Source organism: Cupressus sempervirens, chromosome 2 (genome assembly GCF_028749045.1).
Source record: "Cupressus sempervirens isolate cs-2001-9-10 chromosome 2, ASM2874904v1, whole genome shotgun sequence".
Classification (NCBI taxonomy): domain Eukaryota; kingdom Viridiplantae; phylum Streptophyta; class Pinopsida; order Cupressales; family Cupressaceae; genus Cupressus; species Cupressus sempervirens.
Window position 1 is genome coordinate 743,656,185 of NC_143119.1, and position 22,343 is coordinate 743,678,527.

Genomic DNA, 22,343 nt, shown 5'->3' on the forward strand with positions numbered 1-22,343 from the left:
TAAATTACTCTTCAGATTTATCCTGTACATTGTATTCTTTGCAATACTGTTATCACTAGTAGCAGTGATTTGTCATACTACAGGCATAGTAATATGACATTGTATCATGTGTTCTATGATACCACATGCTAAGTAGATTCAGATCGATATTGAGTATCAATTCCTGCTTGTTCATCTTTATTGATGTTGCTAGATATGATACCTCTCAAGTGGGATTATCAAGTTAAGAGGGAGTGTTAAATCTGTAACTTGTTAAGCATACTGATCTGATAACAAATCGATCAGATCTAATATAGCATGATAAGTAAAGGACTAAGTCTTTGCATTATTCCCTTTGCAAGATCGGCTTCTATCCTTCGGATTTTGGTTTAATACTAATCTAACAACATTCTTTATGTTTGTGATTAATATTTAATTATTCCTAGAAAGTCGCAAACTTCTAGAGGTTAGGCAAATGATTTTTGGAAGAGACATGTCATTTCTAAGGACATGTCCCTTGATTCCTATACTTATAGAGGGTAAAGATGAAGTCGAAGAGCACACAAGATAAAATACAAGTCTGCTCTTTACTCATTATTGCCTTCATACAAATTGCAGAAGTAAAAGACAGAATTCTGAATTGAAGGCAATAATCTGAAGTTATTCACAGCAAGCTATAAGGAGATAAAGAAGAGAGAATCCAGTCTATATTCAGTCCAACGAATTTGCAGGAACTTTACACGAGAGATTGTTATATTAGCCCAAAGAGTCAGGAAGCTGCAACAACTGTTGAAAATCCTTCTCCTAAAAAGTAGTAAGTTGAAAACTCTGAAGGATTCTTATTTATTTCTGCACTTTCTAACAATATTGAATATTCCTACAAACAGCAACGCATGCCTGATTGACAGTGGTGCATCTTGTCATATCACTGGTTATGAAGAACATCTTATTAATATGAAGGAAAAAGATTCTCATCTTCAAGTCATAATTGATGATGATGCAAGTTATTCAGTGAAGAGTGCTGGTTCTATTTCATTTAATTTAGATTCCAAAATTCCTCTTTATCTTAGTGATGCATTAGTTGTTCCAGGCATAAAGACGAATCTGATTTCCATATCACCTCTAGAAGACAAAAGATGTAATGTTGCTTTGGCTGGTGGCAAGGTCCTGGCATTGAAAAAGATCTGCAGTATCCATTCATCTCGTGAAATTGGAGTTCACAATGATAGTCTCTACAAGCTTTCAGCGCATCCCATGCATACTCTTGCACTTAATACTTCAGACTGAAATGAACTTTCGCACAAGAGGTTTGGGAATCTAAATTTCAGAACCATATCCTCTATGGAAAAGGTTGTAGTTGGTCTCCCAGATCTGAAACATAATCATGAAGGAATTTGCAACGGAAGTGCTCTAGGTAAGAACATCAAGAGCACTTTTCATGGTAGTGAAAGTAGAGCTAAAGATATTGTAGATTAAATACATTCAGATTTATGTGGCCCAACGTTAGTTGCTTCTCATAGTGATTTTTGGTATTATGTTACATTCATGAATGATTATTCTCGTAAGTGCTGGATTTTTTTCTTAAGTCTAGGAAGTCTAATAAGATGTTATCCCGGTTCAAGGAATTCAAAGCTCTTGTTTAAAATTTATCTAACAAAGAAATTAAAATTTCAAAGTTTGATAATGGAGGTGAAAATGTCTCTAAGTTGGAAATGAGATGGAGTTTTGTGTTCCCCATAATTCTCAACAAAATGGTGTAGCTGAAAGAAAGAAGAGGACAATTATTGAGGCAGCAGAGACAATGATTCATGGTCAAAGTCTTCAAACCTTTCTATGGGTTGAGGCATTCAGAGCTGCAGTTCATATTCAAAATCATAGTTCTCATCAGGTTCTTGACAACATGACCCTTGAAGAAGCCTTTACAGGTATTAAACCAAACATTAGTTATTTCAGAATTTTGGGATGTCCAGTTTATATTCACATTCCAAAAGAGAAAAGATTAAAATTAGAAACTTCGGGAAAGAAAGGTATCTTTGTTGGATATACTGATTCTTCAAAGGTTTTCAAGATTTATATTTCAAGTCAAAAATAGATTAAATTCAGAAGGGATGTTACTTTTGGTGAAGGTGTAGTTTGCAAGATTTCCAATGAATCTAACGTTGAAAATGATGAGTGTTTACTGTACTGGTAAAGGAATCAACGCATACAGACAATGGAACAGAATAGCAGAATTATATTCGCATATGCCAGACATACATTATGCTTGATAAGATTAATTAGTAGAAGATCGAAGATGATTTACAATGATCCCAGACGGGATATAAATACTATCCGCCGAACCATCCCGGAGGAGTCCGTCGGCCACAAACATTATGTCCGCTACAAACTATTTACCCGTCGGCTACAAAATACAAAACACCGATAACAATCATTTCGTCGGCTACAGAAACACCGCCGGGACCATCCAGTTGGCTGACACCATTCCCCCCAAAAAGAAAAGTCGTCTCCGGACGACAATTACAAAATATCTGAAACAAATTAACAAACAAAATACATTAACAGAGTGACTACAACAAAAATCTGCTTCTGTCACATCACTTCCACATTCATCCAGTTACATCTGTAGCCTCTGCTAACACAATACTGTCTCCTCAAGCTGACCTTGATAGCCACCTATGTTGCTTTCTCTGCTTCCAACACTGGGTCCACTGAGCTAAGTGTCGCTGTACTGCCTTCTGGATGACCCACTCCTCCCGAGCTCTCTATGCATCCAAAAAGACAACCTCTCGGCCAACACCTACTCGCAGTGCCTCTGGTACACAGACACTCCATGCCTGCAGTAGCCCCTCACCGCCAAGACCAAATTAGCACTTCGAAACCCACACAAAACTACACGGAACACACCATTTCTGTCATTTTCTACCTATTCTACACTCTTTCTGGCAACCACTGATGCTTCCCCTTCCCTTTGGCATCATCTACTACTCATTCCGAACAACTTGAATTTGTCATCGTTTTCTTTTTCTTTTCTTTTTTCTTTTTTTTTTTGAGTTTCCTCTGCCCGTTACCCCACGGAAGAGGCTAACAAAATTATGCCGTAACCAAGCACACCTTTCCCACGGACCTCCGACCTCCAACAAGCAGATAACCACAGGAGGAATCTTGAATCCGACCTCTGCAAATGAGAAACTCAAGCAATTCCTCCGGCAGTGAAAACGATCCAACAATCTATTCCTTTGAATTTCCTCCCTAAAACCCGCATTAATCCATTTCATGCAATATCAGGACCCCCAGTGGAATCGAAACACCAACCCGCGAATAGTGTAACGCCCACACGGAAGAACATATAAAACTCGCAGTAGATATAATGGAGGAGAGCAGGAAAAAAGGGAGCGAATTTTGTTTTACAACTCCGCAGATTGCTTCCGCGGACAGGAGAATGGCCGCCGGATAATCTCCCGCGGAGGACTGCCCGCGGGGCAATCTCCCGCGGAGCCTACCCGCAGAAAAGTCCGCGGACAACTACCAACAGGATATGTCCGCGGGAGCTACCTGCGGGATAGTCCGCGAACATCTGCTCGCGGGACATGTCCGCGCGAGCTACCCGCGAGACTGTCCGCGAACATCTACCCGCAAGATTATCCACGGACATCTGCCCGCGGGACCCTTTTTTTTCTTTTTTTTTCTTCTTTCATTTTTTCTTTTTTCTTTTTTTCTTTCTTTTTTTTTTTTCTTTCTTTTTTTTATATTTTTTTTTTGCCAAAAATAAAATAAAATAGAAAGACAACACCTCAATTTTGCCTCCAGGCGTCACCATTCTGCAACGACGATGGAGTCAGCGGGTTATTCTATGATAGCGACAGAATATTCCTAGCACCATATATTTGCAATTTAAATCCACTGACTACCGGAGGCACTTCTTGCTCGTCCAATGTCTCCAATTTTATCACCCGATTGTCGCCAACCTCCCGAGTCTGATATGGTCCAACCCATCTTGCCTTAAACCTTTCTTGTTTGATTTCATCCCGACCATCGTACTTGAGTACCAACTGCCCCGGCTGAAACCTACTGAGTTTGTCATGCCACGCCTTATGTCTGTTCTATGTTACCTTCACCGCCCACTGTGTCTGCGATCGTCGCACATCTAGCTTATTTCCTTGTTGTCGGTACCCTTCAAGTAATTTTATGGTGCAATGCGTTCTTTTCCTCCTGTGCGGTCCGTTCACCGTGTACCGAGTGGTGGGATCTTTCTTTTTTCTGGGTTTGGACTGTATGTTCTTCCCCTCAGCTTCAGGCATAACCGCCTTTCCTTCTTCCACTGCTCTGTATTCCTTCAGACACTCATTTTCCTCTTTTTTCTCACCTTCGTCGACCCTTAGCATATTACAACTCGGAAACAATTCGTAGTCTTCTATCTGCCAGTGGTAAAGGCCATTCACCGAGTCTAGGTCGTCATCATTTGATCCTCCTAGTGTTAATACTCCTTCGTCGTTCGGTTCCATTCTCCTCTTTCCTTCATCATCATTTCTTTCGTCGTCACTGTCGCCTTCACCTTCTAAGTCTGACAATGCTTCCTCCTCACCTACCATTTGTGTGTGCAGGTCAATTATGAATCTTTTGCCTTAGCGCTCCATTGATAGGGTATTTCGTTTCCAATCATGTTTTACTTTTGCTTGCACCAACCAATCCCGTCCCAGAATAGCATCATATCCTTTTCTTCTCAATGGAATGACTACAAAATCCAATAAAAATGGTTGGGTACCAATGGTTACCGGTTGCACCCTCAAGGTTTCTAATGGTTTGATCCCGTGCTAGTCTGCCGTGAGCAACTGGAATGTAGGTGGCCATAGTGTCGGCTTTCTCAACTTCTTCCAAGTATCCTCCGGCAACACATTCACGCCGGACCCTTCGTCGACAATTGTATCTGTCAAAACATTTCCCAAAATCCCCATCTCGACGATCGCCGGATGCCATCCGGATGTGAGTGCCAGCAGCATTGGGTCTGTTGTCGTTACTTCCCTACTGTCCCTTCCTGTGTCCTCCGTTGCTTTCGAAAACGGTGTATGATTCAGAATGGTCATCCGTAACTGGGGCATTGTGAGGTCACTTATCTTGACCGGTATCTCTATTTGTAAGATCTGTCGTACAATGTTTTGTTCTGCGAAGTTCCTTGCCAAGGTGTTGGTGATGTCCTTCAACTAAGATGTCCTCGCCGACGATGCCTTTGCAATTTCTGCCTGCATTTCCCCCAATTTTTTTTTTTCCTTCGCTTGCCTCCGTGTAATTGCCAAAACCTCCTCTACATCCGTGCCGACAGTGATCAAGTTTACTCCAGACTTTGGACACTTGGAATCTTCGTGATCGTCGGGTCCGCACCATCTGCATAATAATTTTGGTGTGTTTGCCGTTGTACAATCCCGCACAAAATGACCCCACAAATTACATGCTCGACATTGAACGATCAGTCGTCCGTTTGCATCATACTGGGTTCGACTTTGGCTCTGATTATTATTGTTATTATTCGTATTGTTGTTATTTTGCCCTCTGTTATTATTCCTGTACCCTCCGGATGTGGCACTTGCGCTATTTGTATTTCCGCTACTACCCGACGGGGAAGCCTCCTGTGTGAGAAACACCTGCGAAGATCCTCTTGTCTTCATGTTAAAGGGGCACTCTTTTGTCGAATGGCTCATGATCTGACAAATGTCACAAAATTGGTTCTTTGGACACGATCCTTTAGTATGACCGTCGGTCTTACACTCCGTGCACCATAGCTCACTGCCTTTTGGCTCCTTCTGCATGTTTTTAAACTCTTTCATCATGCGGATCATGTCCTTCTGTAAAGCGCGGACCTTCTTGCTACTGCCTTCATCGTCGCTGCTATCTTCTCCGGCAGGCTCGTCGTCATCAGAATCAGATAAGCTAGTGTTCTTCTTTGTTTTCTGCTCACTTTTGAGGTCCAATGCTCTGTTATAAGCTTCTGTGTATGACGATGGTGGCACAATTTTCATTTTCCTCCGCATCTTCGAGCGTAGGCCTTCCACGAACCATCTTTTTTGAAGTTCGTCTGCCGACTTACTTTCCATTTTGTTTATCAAGTCTTTTAATTTCCTGGCGTAAACGCGGACAGTTTCGTTCTTCCCCTGCTTAGTATTGAAGATCTCTGCTAAAATTTCATTATCATCCTGTAACAGTTTAAATTCTGCCAGAAACTCCTTTTTAATGTTATTCCAACTATCCAAGCTTCTGCGGATCTGTACTAGTAAACCAGTCAATTGCCACGCCCCATAGGGTTGTCGGAAATTGTCTCATCCAGTCGTCTTCATCAGTTATGCCATTTGCCCTCCAAATCGTTTCACATGTTTTACTATGTCGAATGGGATCGGTCGTACCATCGCCATCAAACTCCGGCAATTTCTCTTTTGGTAACGCCATCACGATTGGTGTCTGTAAACAAGCGTTGCTCGGTCCTGCAACACTGGCGGACTGCACTCCCACATCAGCGGACTGCACTCCCACACCGGCGGACTGCACTTCGGCGGACTGGTCTCCCACACCGACGGACTGCACTTCTACACCGGCGGACTGGTGTCCCACACCAACGGACTCAACCACTGAGAACCTTGGTGAAGAAGGGTTTTCTGAAGTCGTCCCCTATGGAAGTATATCTCGGACGAAGAGTTCACTCCACGCTCTTGCTCCATCGGTGCTCCATCAGCACTCCGAGTCGTGCGAGTCGATGCTCTTCTATCTGGATTCTCTTCCCTTGGCGAACACAAATTCAAAAACTCCTCCCGTGCTTCTTCCACCAATTCCACCCGTTGTCGAGTCTCCTCCAACAATGCCTCCGCACTCCTATTTCCATCGGCAATCTTCTGGAATCTCCTTCGGCAATCTACCTGCTGTGCCAGAATTAAATGTTCTTGTGTAGTACGGATTCCATCTTTTTCCTTCGCCTTATTTCGATCCTTGTTAAGTTGATTTGGCATTAATCTTCATTCCTCCCACCTTCCAGATTCATAAGGCAACGGCGCCAAATGTTTACCGTACTGGTAAAGGAATCAACGCATACAGACAGTGGAACAGAATAGCAGAATTATATTCGCATATGCCATACATACATTATGCTTGATAAGATTAATTAGTAGAAGATCGAAGATGATTTACAATGATCCCAGAGGGGATATAAATACTATCCGCCGAACCTTCCTGGAGGAGTCAGTCGGCCACAAACATTATGTCCGCTACAAACTATTTACCCGTCGGCTACAAAATACAAACCATCGACGACAATCATTCTGTCGGCTATAGAAACATCGTCGGGACCATCCAATCGGCTGACAATGAGGAAGATTTTAAGCATTCTCAAGATACAGAGATGGCTGATCCAGATCCACCCTTTGAGATCCAGAGGAAGAATGCAGATTTAAATGATTCAGCTCATCCTATAGATCCTATTGATATTTCAGCGGGTCCTATTACTTCTTCAGTCAACAAGAAAAGACCATAGTGGGCTAGGAACATTGTGGAAGAAGCTGAACCATTTGCAACATGGTGCATTCAGAGAAAGTAAAAGGCCTCATAAGTATGCTGATTATGTAGCATTAATGAGCAACATTATTGTTTTTGAACCCTCCAATGTTGAAGAAGCTTCTAATCAGCAAGTTTAGAAAGAAGCTATGATGGAAGAATATCAATCAATCATTGAAAATGATGTGTGGGATATAGTTCCAAGACCAAATGGTAAAGCTATAGTTTCTTCCAAATAGTTGTTTAAGACTAAACATGCTACTAATGGTAGTATACAAAAATATAAAGTCACATTTGTTGCTAGAGGATTTTCTCAAAAAGAAGGGCTAGATTATGAAGAAACTTTTGCTCTTGTAGCTCAATCGTACAATACACCTCATTTAAGATAATCATTGCTATTGTAGCAGCAAAGAGTTGGAAACTTCTCCAAATAGATGCAAAAAAAACCTTTCTAAATGGAGTTATTGAAGAGAAAATTTGCATTGAGTAGCCAGAAGGATTTGTGATTCATGACAGGGAGTCTCACATGTGCAAACTAAAAAAGGCATTATATGGTCTTAAGCAAGCTCCATGTGCTTGATATGAAAGGATTGATCACTACCTTCTAAGTTTGGGTTTTAATAAGAATGATGCTGATCCAAATTTATAGTTCAAGGTAAATAATGACAAAGTATTGATTCTTTACTTTATGTTGATGACTTGTTTATTACTGGTGATGATAATCTCGTTGATAAGTGCAAGAAAGAACTTCAGAATTTGAAATAAAAGACCTTGAATTGTTGCATTATTTCTTGGACTTGAGGTTTGGTAAAGACCAAACGAAATTATTTTAAATCAAGGTAAATATGCAGTAGATATTTTGAAAAGATTTGAAATGCTAGAGTGTAAATCTATGGTTACACCTATGGAAGAAAATCTGAAAAAGTTACATGAGGATGCAGCTATTTCGGATTTAGTTGACCCTACCATGTACAAACAGCTTATTGATTCCTTAATGTATTTGATCAACACAAGACCTGATATATGTTATGTGGTGAACACTTTGAGTTAATTTATGTAGGAACCAAGACAAATTCATCTTGTGGCAGCTAAAATATCTTGAGATATGTGTGTGGTACAATATGACATAAATTAAAATATTCCTCAAATGTTGAGCTCAACTTACAGGGATTCGATTCATATTGGAGTGGGTGTGTATATGATAGGAAGAGCACTTTTGAGTGTTATTCTTTGCCTCCTCACTACCCAGCCCAACTAAACTTTAACAAGTACTAAGCACATTAGTTACTTTATTCCAACTACAGTGCAGCAAGAAACAGTGATGTGTGGCTCAAAGCACAACTGAAGTTGAATATGTTGTAGCATGTATGGCTACAAAAGAAGTTGTCTGGCTTCATAATTTACTTACAGATTTATTTGGACAATCTTTAGAACCTCAAACAATTATGTGTGAAAATCAAAGTTGGAAGCAATCAGCTAATCTAGTGTTTCATGATAGGTCAAAACTTGTGGAAAACAAATATCATCATTTAAGGGACATGATTCAAAGGAAAGCCATTGAACTTAAGTACATTTCTACAGAGGAGCAGTGTGCGGACATACTTACAAAGCCACTTCCAAGAGTGAAGTTTTGCAACTTCCGAAACAAGCTTGGCATGGTAGAAAATGATTCTTTTATTGAGAGAGAGTCTCAACTTCAATGATTCCATGCATGTTTTTAAGAAGTTCTTCTCTGTGAGAGAAATTCAAGGTGCAATCCCTTGTTAATGAATTCTTCTCTGCAAGAGAAGTTCGAGGTGCAATCCCTTGATTAATGAGTTCTTCTTTGTGAGAGAAGTTTTATTACAATAATAGAGAGTTTCTATTATCTCTGTTTAGTATCTAATGGTTATCTATTGTAATCTTCTGTAAATATTAGAATGTTTCTAATATTTAGTTTTTTGTTTCTAGAATGGAATGTTTCTATTCTTTAGTTAGTTGTAGATAACTGTTAGTTTTCTCTTAGCTAGAATAGAAAGTTTCTATTCTTTACGAGCATTTCCTAAGAGAACATCATTCCATACTTTTGTATATATAGACCTCTTGGTCTCTGTTATAACAAGCAAATATTTTCCACTTGCTTACGTAAAAAGTTTGAGGTGCAACCCCTTGATTGATGAGTTCTTCTCTATGGAAGAAGTTTGAGGTGCAATCCCTGGATCAATGAGCTCTTCTCTGTGAGAGAAGTTCGACGAGCAATCCCTTGTTAACGAGTTCTCTCTGAGAGAAGTTCGAAGTGAAATCCCTTGATCCATCCTCTGCTATTAGGCATGATGGGAGTCATGAGTGTGATTTCATGACATTATTTTTGGTTGACTCTCTAGGAGTATCTATGGTAAATTGTTATATTGAGATAACAATTTTTTTTAAATCTGTTATGAGAATTATTGTTGACATATCTTGTGTTGCAGCAAAATGTATTATTTTCAAGATGGTACTCTAAAGATCTCTCTTGCTAAGGAGTGTTGAAACCAGTGGCAACCGCAAGACAGATCCTCACATAATTCTAATCATTTCTGCAAATTCTGGTATTCTACCTTCCTGAGTTAATGCATCTATGCAGTTTGTACTTTTGCTCTTCTATTCTGTCACTGCCGTTCCAGTTCATCCTTTCACGTCATAAGTTTATTTTGGCTCTACACATGCCATCTGCGTATGTTCCATTCTCATGGTGATGTGGCATCGATGACTGTTCTGTTATTTGGCAACTTGGCAGTTAACTTATTTTATTTGTGTGCTGGCTATTGTTATCGACTCTATTTTATTGTCCACCATCATGTATTTATTCCGGTCTTCAGTTACTCACAGCCAAGTCACTAACAGCTCTTGGTCTTTCACCGTCAGGCAAATTTCCTTTGCAACTGCAATCGATTTGTCTTCAACGGCACTTCTTTGTCATCCGTCATTTTTTCTTAGGAACATATAGAGAGTTTTTTTGGCTAATATGATTAGCAGCACCACAAGCATCTTTGAATACTGAAGTGAGATGTTTCAGAATCGTGCATGAGAACTTTAATGTTGGAGAACACGTCTGCGTGCTTAAGAGATTAAATTTTATTATTATTGATTCTAGACAATTTGTTCTGAGTATTGAATGCTCTATGTTCAAATTTTTATATTTATGCAATGAGTGTATACAGCTCCATTTAAGTGTGTGCATCTGATTGTTTTTCTCTGTGTCATATAAGAATTTTCGAACCTTTCTTTAAGTACTTAAAGACTTGGATCCATGTGTGAGCATAGAGGTTGTAGATCCTTAAGTGACAGAGATATTGTAATGATTTTTGGCAAAATCCAATAAAGATATGTTTCTTGGCAAGTTGGGTTGTTTCCCTCTGTGAAGAGGGTTTTTCCCAGGATAACTATTGTGTTCTCTGCATTTATTTTAATAAATATTTTCTCATATGTTTCTGGTAATTATTTAACAGGAAAAACCAAGGTGGGCCGGTGGGGGGTGCAGCCCTAAGGTACTTCTCGGTTGGGTTGGATTTGGCCCAAGTTTGCCCGAAGTCCCTCCCAAGCACCCACAGTAGTACCTTAGGAGAACCCAATGAGGCACCAATGAAGGACCAAAACCAGAACAATACCCACACAAACATGGAAGTGCGGTGAGAGGGTTAGACGAGCTCAGTTACGTAGGTGTGTATATGTATATATATAGACTAATTATTTATTTCTAAATCTTTAAGGAAACCTCTACTCAAAGAAATGTCCTCTAGCTGTTTTCCTATCCACCTAACATGGGCATTAGATCCTTTTGCTAAAGTGGTAACTGACCCAATCTGAACCAGCCAACAAATATTTTCCATTGTATTGTATAACTACACTATCACCATAATCCAATCTAAAACCTCATACTCAGTTTATAATCTCATCTGAATTGCATTTATAGCCAGAAGCTAGAAAGCAAGTTATCAAAACACAAATTCTGTAATTGTTACACTGCAAGAGATATTTACAAATTTAAATTGTACATAATTTGTTTCAAAACGCTTTCAATCAATCAAGCATGGCATGCACCTGCAAGCAATAGAGTGGCAACAAGTAAGAACGTAAAAACAATATATCCAATGTACTGTTCTGATCAGAAAATAATCAGTACATAATTATTCAGATTTCAGTGATGTTTAAATTATCAGTTTTCTTGGAATTAACAAGTTTTTTATTAACAATTTTCTGAGCTTATTTTAACCATCAAAACTTTGGTACACATGAGATCTGGGATTTGACTCAAATTAACTTTAAGGGCATAAATAGAATAAGAAGTTTCTCGCACCTGCCAGCACCTATCTCAGCGTTAACAATGAAAAGTTTCTCACTCATTGCTGTTTCAAAAACAAATTTAGAAAGGCAGTTAGGAAACAATGGAAAACAAGAGATAAATTTGATTTCAAGTGACTTGCAAGACTATTACCAGAGAGCACAGGCCTTGCCTTCTCTAATGCTTCAGTTGTTCCAGATGCCATTATCTGAATTATTTCCAACAAATGTAATAAAATAATGAAAACTCTGACCATAAATTGATTGGAAATCACTTCCATCCCATGGTAACATAAGAGATGTTAACATGAAGCTTCTCAATTTCATTTCCACTCAGAAGATATAGCTCCTTATTACATATTTAGATTCAAAGGGAAATACATAAAATCTGCAAACACATCTTACTGTCAATGTTCCACTTGCAGCCCGAGTAAAACCTCCAGAAACTGGCGCGTCTACAAGGAAAAGGTTCCTCTCAGCTGTAAGTGGCAAAATGGACACAAATGAGCCCAGAGGAAATATGTTCTTAACATTCCAAGGGCTAGAAAGATTTTGATAACCAAGTCCCCTAAGTAAACAGCATTTTTCCTGATGTGATGATAGTTGTAACTTATTATTTTCTGATGAAAATTATTTCTCACTTTGTTAATACAAATAGTGTAAATCAGAGAAAAAAAAATTCAAGCTGCCCATCAACTTTTCATAATGGTCTTCTGAAGGATAATTTCACCCCATCTCTAACTCTAGAAGGCAATAACTTGCTCCAAGTTGACAATTTGACACATGGAATGCCCTGGATTCTCTTAACTGCATTATGAAATATGATTAATCTACAATGGAGTTGACTAACTAATAATAAAAGGTTGTCGTTTGGTCAGGGCCAAAAATGAGATTCAGAAATTTGAAGTTCTCAAAATTAGAATTTTTCCACGTTGCCAGTTTGCAGGTATTTGCCCTAGATTTCAATATGGTTCAAGCCAGATGCGTGATCTAGATCAATACATCTGCATATTTGCATAGGAGATGGTGTCTTAAGGAGTCTAAAAGGAACCAAAATAAACCCATTGTTTACTGCTATACCTAATAATTACGTATATGAAATATGATAAAGATGGAAGTGCGTACTAGATACAAAAGTAGAATATATCTTTATTCACTTATTAATTCAAAATAGAGAAGACCAGAGATGGTTGGCCAAGGACTACAATTCATCCAACTAAACCATCTAACCTTCCTTGGCAGTACATATCATATTTGAAGGACCCAATGATTTCCAAGAGGAACACAACCATCAACCAACCAACATTTACAACTACCCGAGAGTGATGACCAATTTAATATGGACAAGTAATATTTTAATAGACAACCAATATTATCAAACATAACAATAGGGTTCCTCAAATTCAGCAGCTTCCTCAAATTCATCTTCAGTCTCAGGGTTCCACCTAGCCCCAGCCAAAGCATTCTGGAACTCGGTCCTTATCTCATTTCTGAAATCCTCCATCATCTACTCTAGTCGTCCAAGATTCGTGTTGATTGTCCAAACCAATCCGACAATCTACCAACACTAACAATCTACCTCGAGCAACTAGGTTTGTCTGGTACCATGAGAACTATATAAATGTATACAAATCAATCTGCTTGTCCAACCTCTACCCTTCATAGGTCAGATTCAATCTTATTCTACCACCCCACAACCAAGTTCACAAGTAAAATTTTGATTCTTCCAATCTCCAATGCTCATATCTATCAATAGCAATGAGTTCACAACAAATCCAAACCTTCCTTCTGCCACCTTGCACTCTTCCTTCGGTTGATGCAGATCAGAACTTCAACTTTTGCCACTCCACAACAACAAGGACTTGCAAGCCAAAACTAGATTCTTTGCACTTGCAGGTTTGTGCAAACCTATGCACTAACACCAAATGATGCAGTCCAAGGACAAAGAATCCCCAAAGGATATGTCAAATCCTTGCAGCAAGAATGCAACAGCAGAAATGCACAAACACACCACATGAGATATACCCAATAGTACTCAATTTAACACCAATGGAAGTATAATATTAATAGATTATCATTGGATTGGCCTACAATAGCAATATTGTTGGATTTCCAGGATCGCTGCAAATGTACCAAGCATTGCCATGTATTTGATATGTATTTTCTATCTACAGCCTCCCATTATACTTATAAGAGAGTGAAAGAATAGACATGCCCCTTCATGGGACATGTCTGTTCATTATCATAATTAAACACACACACACATATATATATATATATATATATATATATATATATATATATATATATCCGAGTAAAGCTACAAAACATCAACACTCCCTCTTAGCTAGTGAGGATAAACACATGACCATATGTTACCTCAATGTAATATAAGAATATCTTTGATCAAAAGATATTCAACATTCTAATATCACATATGATATCAAGAGTATTGGCCTTAATAATATCCACTTATGATATTCACCAAAACTTTGAGTAATAGTCTCCAAATTCATATCAACACTTGATATTCACCACGTACTCAATAAGGCAATAGTCTCTAGAATATCAACATATGATATTCACCATTTTGATCTCACATTTGAGTATTGGTCTCCAAAATAATAATATATGATATTCACCAAATACTCTTTGAGTAATTGTATAGTTTCTGCAAATTCTGCTACAAATCCAAGTGATATAATGCCTTACTTGATGTTGAAGATGGTCTTGAATATACAGACCTTTATATAAGTGTTACTTGGAGTATAATAACTATTCTGGAAATGTTCTTATCCTACAATAAATCGCATAGGGCAGTAATGCTAAAGGAGCAAACCTTATTCTTTTGTGTGTCCTTTATCCACATCCTTACCCCTTTATTTATATGGCAACCAAGAGGCATGTCATTAGAAAGGACATGACTCAAGTCGGTCCTACTTATAAACTAAACAATATATTCCCAAGATCAGCGTCGTTAAGGATATTAGAATTAGTTAGTAAACTAACTATACTATGCAAATATAACATTAATAAATGCTCCTATTGAAGTCGTCGGTTAGGTCATACATAGAAGGTATTTAAGAGGCCAATCCTCTCTAAGGATCTCCAAGCTTTACAAGATTTGATGATCTGTAGTTCAGACCAGTCATGATGAACAGAGTTATATGGAATTAACACTCCCTCTTAACTTGATAATCATACTGAGAGATAACATATCTAGCACTATCAATCAAGATGAATAAGCATAGATTGATACTCTATATCTATCTGAATCTTCTAAGCATGTGGTATCATTGAACACATGCTACTATGTCATATTAGTATCCCTGTGATATGACTTGTCACTTATACTAGTGATAACAGTATTGCGTGGAATGCAACATACAAGATAAAATTTGGAGAATGATTGAATTCTTCCTTCATCCAAGTTGTGACTCAAGGGTATTGACAGGCCTATATCACAATATGATCTTGAGTTAAGATCTACCAATGCACAGGATAAAATCTGGAAAATGATTAAATTCTTCATTTATCCAAGTTGTGACTCATAGCCATAGAAATGTCTACATCACAATATAATCTTGAAATGTCTACTTTTCAATACATTATCTTAGAGATCATCATCTCTCATAATGTCTTTTATACAAGTGTTCATTATCTCAGAGATTGTCACCTCTTAGATAATGAATACAAATGGTGAGCCCATAACAATCGATAGCTTGACAATAATAATTTTAACTCAATTATTTCATTAAAAATTAAAGAATACAAATGTATTATAATTCAACCATACCAAGTCTTTTTCTAAAGTGATCTATCTTTACGAGAGAGAGAGGTTTGGTATGAATATCCATTGTCTGATCTGCAGTGCAAATGTATTCTAACTTTACAATATTCCTGTCTACCATATCTCTTACATAATGGTAAGGAATTTCAATATGCTTGGACCTATCATGAAAAACCGGATTCAAAGAAAGCTTGATGGAACTCTGATTATCACAGTGAATAATAGTAGAATTCATGGGTTGACCAAATAATCCCACAAGTAACTTTCTAAGCCACACTGTTTCTCAAGAGATCATTGAGCCTAAACTGAAACAACATCCTGAAGTGTTTTTCCTATCAGTAACACTTCCAGCCCAATTTGAGCCTATGTACGCATGTAAGTCCACGTCAACTTTATCATACTTGAGCCCAAGGTTAAGAGTGCCTTGTAAGTATCTCATGATGTGTTTGACTGCAACTAGGTGAATCTCCTTTTGCTCACACATAAACTAACTTAAAGCATTAACAACATAGCAAATATTAGATCTTTTTTTACCAAGTACATAAAAAACCCAATCATTTGTCTGTAAAGAGTAGAATCTAAGGAGGGTGATTCTGCAATTGCTTTCTTAAGTTTGTGTAGATTAGTCTCTCTAGGACAAGACATAGGTCTGCAATTCCACATTCCAAATCTCTTCAAGATGTCTAATGTATACTTTCCTTGATTAAGTATGATGTTGTCAGAGTGCTGCCATACTTCCAATCCTAGGAAGTAATGAAGGAGTCCTAAATCTTTCATTACAAATTCTCTGATTAGATCTTTCTTGCATTGATCTATAAGATGATGATCAACTATTATTAGTAAATCAACATATAGTATCAAAATTATCATATCATCTTTAACCTTTTTATAATAGAGATTTGAATCAGCTTCATTCTTGGAGAATCCTAAACTGGAGAGATACTTATCAATTCCTTCATACCATGCCCTTGGAGACTATTTAAGCCCATAGAGAGCTTTCTTGAACGTGCAAACAAAGACTTTAGGGTTATGAGTTTCAAATCCTTACGATTGTTCCAAATATACCTCTTCTATAATCTTTCCATTCAGAAATGTTGTTTTCACATCCATCTAACATACTTTCCATCCCTTCAATGTTGTAATAGCTAAGACTGCCCTTACAGAGGTGTATCTGGCAACTGGAGCAAAGGTTTCTTCATAATCAATTCCCTCCTTCTGAGAGAATCCTCTAGCTACAAATCTGGCTTTATATTTTTCAATGCTAGTGTCAATAGCATGCTTGACCTTAAATATCCACTTAGAAGAAACGACAGATTTTCCTTCAGGTCTTGGAACAAGTTCCCAAACAATATTCTTAATAATGGATTAGTATTCTTTCGTTATAGCATCCTTCCAAGTTGTATGTTTAATAGCATCTGAAACATTGGTTGGTTCTGATTTAGATAAATCACTAATGTTCGTTGCATAATTAGAAAATCTCTTGGGTCTTTTGCTTTCTATGAAGGTTCCAGAGGGTGCAACAAAGTCTTGTGCTTCCTCTACAGTCTTAATAGGCCAAAGTGGTCTTCTCATAGGATTTTGAGTTTCCTCAAGATTAAGATTTTGAATTTCATCTTCAATTTCTTCAATGTTCTCCCTCTGAAACTCAGATTCATGATTTTCTTCAGAACTCGGTAAATGTGTAGGATCTTCAGAACTAAGGGCTCTTTTGAGTGCTAAATCTTCTTCAAATCTTACATCCCTACTAAGTTCAATATTTTTCTTACCAGGCATGAAAATTCTATATGCTTTAGATGTTTCACTATACTCAACAAAAATACCTTTCCTCCCAAAGGGTTCCAAATTAGTTCTCTTATCTTTTCGAACATGTGTATGTATTGGGCACCCAAATATCCTAAGATAGCTTATATTTAGTTTAATCTTTGAAAAGACATCTTCAGCAGTTTTATCTCTAAGGTGGGAGTGAGGACTTTTGTTTTGAATATAGATAGCAGTACATGAGGCTTCTGCCCAAAGATAATATTTTAAATTCTGATCAAATATCATAGCTCTTGTTGCTTCTATAATTGTTCTATTCTTCCTTTCTGCTACCCCATTTTGTTGTGAGTTATAAGGAATAGTATACTCCCTTTTAATTCCTGCTTCTTTACAAAAATCTTTAAACAAATCTGAAGTATATTCCCCTCCATTATCAGTCCTAACAGTTGTAATTTTGTGTCCTGATAGGTTTTCGGTTAAGGTTTTGAATTCTTTAAATCTCCTAAGGATTTCTTCCGATTCTTTACATTTTTAGAAGTAAATCCATGTTTTCCTAAAAAATATCTATAAAAAGTATATAGTACCAGAATCCTCCAAGATAAGGAAGTACATAGGTCCACGTAAATCTGAGTGGACTAATTCCAAAACATTGTTAGTTTTTCTAGTGCTATCATGAAATGGACTTTTGGTGTTCTTACCCAGAGCGCATCCTTTGCATATGCTTGAATGATCTTTATTCAACTTAGGTAAACTAGTAACCATCTTCTCCATATTCGATAAAGCTTTGAAGTTTAAATGTCCTAACCTTCTATGCCATATTTCGTTTATATCAGCAGCTTCATGAATTAAGGCTTGAATAGGTTCTATGTTTAATTCATACAAGTATCCCTTTCTTTCACCAATCAACTTTGATTTTTTAAATGAAGAGTTCTTAGACCAGGTCATTACTTTACCATCCATGAATGCAACATTATGCCCATCGTCTTCAAGTGTTGTAACAGAGATTAGATTCCTCTTTATTCCTAGTACATAGAGTACTCTTTTGAGATGGAGAGAAATACCCGACTTCAGTTACAAGGTGCAATTCCCACTTCCTTTGACTGAATGAGATGAATTATCACGTATGGTAACTTCGCCATTAACTTCTTCTAATATTGAGTCTAGTACTTCTTTGTATCCTATAATGTATCAAGATGATCCACTATCAATTACCCATGCTTTGCTTGATACTTGATTTGATAGCACTAAATACATTACAAAGTTCTCAGGATAATAATTTTCCTCTTTCTTAGTAATGTTTGTACAAATTTACTTGCTGCTTTGTATTATCTAGGCAATTTTCTTTATAGTGTCCAAGTTTCTCACATTCTCTGGGATCATAATTTTCCACATCCTTACCCCTTTATTTATATGGCAACCAAGAGGCATGTCATTAGAAAGAACATGACTCAAGTTGGCCTTACTTATAAACTAAACAATATATTCCCAAGATCGACATCTTTAAGGATATTAGAATTACTTAGTAAACTAACTATACTATACAAATATAACATTAATAAATGCTCCTATTGAAGCTGCCGATTAGGTCATACATAGAAGGTATTTAAGAGGCCGATCCTCTCTAAGGATCTCCAAGCTTTACAAGATCTAACGATCCGTAGTTCAGATCAGTCATGATTATCATAGTTATATGGAATTAACAATAATGGCCTCCAAAACATCATTTTGCATTACATTCACCATGTACTAAAAAAATGTTTGTAAGGTATGTGCACACGCATTCTCATAATGCATACCATATACACATCCGCCATGCAAAGTATAATCTATCATGATTTGCATAGACATTGTAACATATCCATCATTATAGAAAATTAAGTTATTGTAAGATCATCACCTTTTAATAATTTCTAAAAATACAAGTGACATCATTTGGAAGTCATCACTTCCTCACGATGTACACGGGGGTAGGCCCATTAAAATCACATAGTCATGAGGTATATTCATGAATCACAGTCCTCTTGATTGCTATAATTTATTGATCACTAGAGAATCCATCTCAACATGGTTTACTCCCTCTGAATCAATATGACCGAGATTACCGAAGCTTGGCTGAATCACATCCTCTATCTACTCCCTTTGATGAAATGTATCAAACTCCTTCTGAACATCAATCTTCGGAGCTCTAAATGAGTCCTAGTAGTGTTTTTTTTTCATTAGTCTTTTCCCTCGCGTACCTCTCACCTCTGTCATATAACTCCTTTTTGCTAAATTATTGGTAGAAAAATAGAATATTTAGTACCCCTTTAAAAGTTGGAAGGATAGCTCCTAAACATAAGCATTTGTTTTATTAATAATGTATTTTGCATTCCAAATTGCAACAGGAACTATATGATGAACGAGAGGGCTCATGGCGAAAGGAGGTTGGATGCTAGAAAACTGTGTTGTTGTTTTGCTTTGTAATAATTGATGTCGCCATTTTAAGGCTACAACTCAAATATCACGAATTAGCTTTAGTTTTATTTGCTTTGCTATTAAAACTGATGGCCAGCAACCAAAACAAACTCATGTAATTTTGGGACTATGGCCTACAGTCTACTCATTTGATCCAAACTCTATTTCTATACATTTTGAAGCTATATAAACCCATGCATGATCATAAGAAAATAAGCTCGGTATCAATATAATAGAAACTCCGTTTTTAATCACTTTGTATGTGTTTGTCCATTTATTTGGAATTGGAGCTGTCGTAGTAAGTGTGTGCTAGTCTTTCCCCTCCCCCCAAGAACCAAAGGAAGGGCTCCCTCCTGGAAATCCTAGTGAGATCATTTCAGTTGGTATTGTGAGTTTGTGTATTGTTTATGATGTCATATGTTTTCATTAGGAATTAATTGCAGAGCAGAGATCAATTATGTATGTGCAAATGTCTATAGTGAAAAGGAAATGAAACTCGAATGGTTTATCTTATGCATTTAGTTACATTTTGACTATTTAAAAGAATTTGGACCGTTGAGTTGCAGTCATTTTCGTCCTACCATTTTTCCAATCATCGTTCATCCATTTAATCCCCTGTTTCAGCAAACGCTAGATCACTCAACTCGTATCAAACTATCATCTGCTACATCACACTTCCTATTGTTTCCCTTATCTTCCCCAAACTTCCTGGCACACACTATTACCAAAAACTTTTGATTGTTACTGCGTCATCAATTGCCGTCTCAACTGGCAGATCTTTTTGCATCTCATGATGTCACATTTCCACATCATTACCATGTCTACCTACTCACTATCATGCTTTCCAGGGAGTATTCTCACCTTCTTTTTTTAGCGGTACTTTCTATTTTTGTTTTATTCTATCTCTAATTTTGGCGAAACCAAGACATTTTCATGATAAAGATGGGAGGGGTGTCGTCTGACCTGTAATAATAATGTCTTAAGTTTGTCACCTCCGTTGATGATTACTCTTGTCCTTGTCATTCGTCATCTATGGTCTTTTCACATAAACACTCCACTCTTAATCAGTTTTCATAGCCTTTTCGCCTAGTTCAATATTGTTTCCTGTAAATTCCTTGCCTCTGGTTGCAATGGGTGGCAAACACAAGCGCTTTGAACCTGATTCGATGGACAAGTTACAGGCAAGCAATGAGCCCAACAAGATTTTTCGTCACACGGGATGGCATCGATATTTCCAAGGGTATTTCTGAGGGTTACAAGGTTACAACCATGTCATCGTCGTAAAATTTACTTAGGGGTTCCTCTAGGACAATGTGACAATCAGGGGTATACCATTTCTAGTAACAGTACAGACAATTGTTGTTGTCATTGATTTACCCCAAATCGAAGAGCTTTATTTTCCTACTACTAACACCAGGGTTACAGAGTTGAAAGATGGCCAAACAAGCTTCCTACAACGCAACAAGTCCATGGAAATTGTTAAAGGACAAGGCACTTGGCAAGAGTCTCTTCCTCCGCTATGGGATGAGGTAGCTAAATTTATAGGTTAGTATATTACCTGTGAAGGTCGTTTCAATTTCATTCATGCACACCATTTGCGGCTCATGCTTCATCTACGGTTAGGGCAACTCATTAATCTTCCCTACTACATGTATCATTCATTAAAGCAAGCATGTAGTCAATTTAGGGAAGGCCAGGCGAACTCTCTAGCACATCATGATGTAATCAAACTATTAGTTATACATGGCCTTCAACTTCATGAACCCTCCATTACATGGGATGCATTTGAAAACCACGACATAGATGCTATAGAACCCCATCCAGAAAAGATAGAAATTTTGGGCGACAAGCAATGCTCTAAAAATAAAAAGCTGAAGAAAAGCCCTACTGATAAATCCCTTCAAACACCGGAAAAGTGTTTAGTTGTGTCTTCCAGTACACAAAAGCCCAATTCATCTTCATTCCACCAAAAACCCCCACGATCTGCCAGTCATTTAGACAATTTAGCCAGTGTTGCCCAAGCTGCTACAAACACAGAAGTTGAATTCCTAGCCAGTAGCCCCAATAAGAAACGGAAAGAAAAAGTAGACAAAGAGCGTCGTCATCAAACCAAACGCATAAAAAAACAGAGAGATACACAACCTCAAGAAGATCTAGAAAACCCTACTGCCGCAATGGAAAATCTTGAAGAAGGTGATACCACTGTGTAAAGTTTTTGCAAATTCTGATAATAACAATGTTGATAAAGTACTTTCCTTATGTAGCAACTAATCTTCAGATTTTCTGGACTCAATATGATCGATCTAGGAAGATTTGAATTAAATCTGTAAATTGTTATATATCTCTACAAGAAATCGTTGAGGGCAGATTGCTAGGAGCAGACTTGAGATTGTATTGTGTGTTTTCTATCCACAACCTTACCACCGCCCCCCCCCCCCCCCCCGTTATAATAGACCCAAGAGACTTGTCCTTTCACAAACCCCTTGCCTAGGTCGGCCCTGTTTGCAAATGCAACCTTTTAATTCAAATCGGT

At 37.7% G+C, this 22,343-nt stretch overlaps 1 protein-coding gene across 3 annotated transcripts in view; it reads right to left on the minus strand.

Annotated features, from left to right (window-relative positions):
- The window catches only part of LOC149575521 (ketose-bisphosphate aldolase class-II family protein), a 392,222-nt gene that overhangs the window by 336,978 nt on the left and 32,901 nt on the right, over positions 1-22,343 (minus strand). For all 3 annotated transcript variants that reach the window (XM_089815285.1, XM_089815286.1, XM_089815284.1), the window contains exons 6-8: positions 12,214-12,287; positions 11,963-12,017; positions 11,825-11,873 (exon numbers count right to left, since the gene is read on the minus strand). In XM_089815285.1, the coding sequence (XP_089671411.1) occupies positions 11,825-11,873; positions 11,963-12,017; positions 12,214-12,287 (178 nt within the window). The remainder of the gene's footprint in view (positions 1-11,824; positions 11,874-11,962; positions 12,018-12,213; positions 12,288-22,343) is intronic.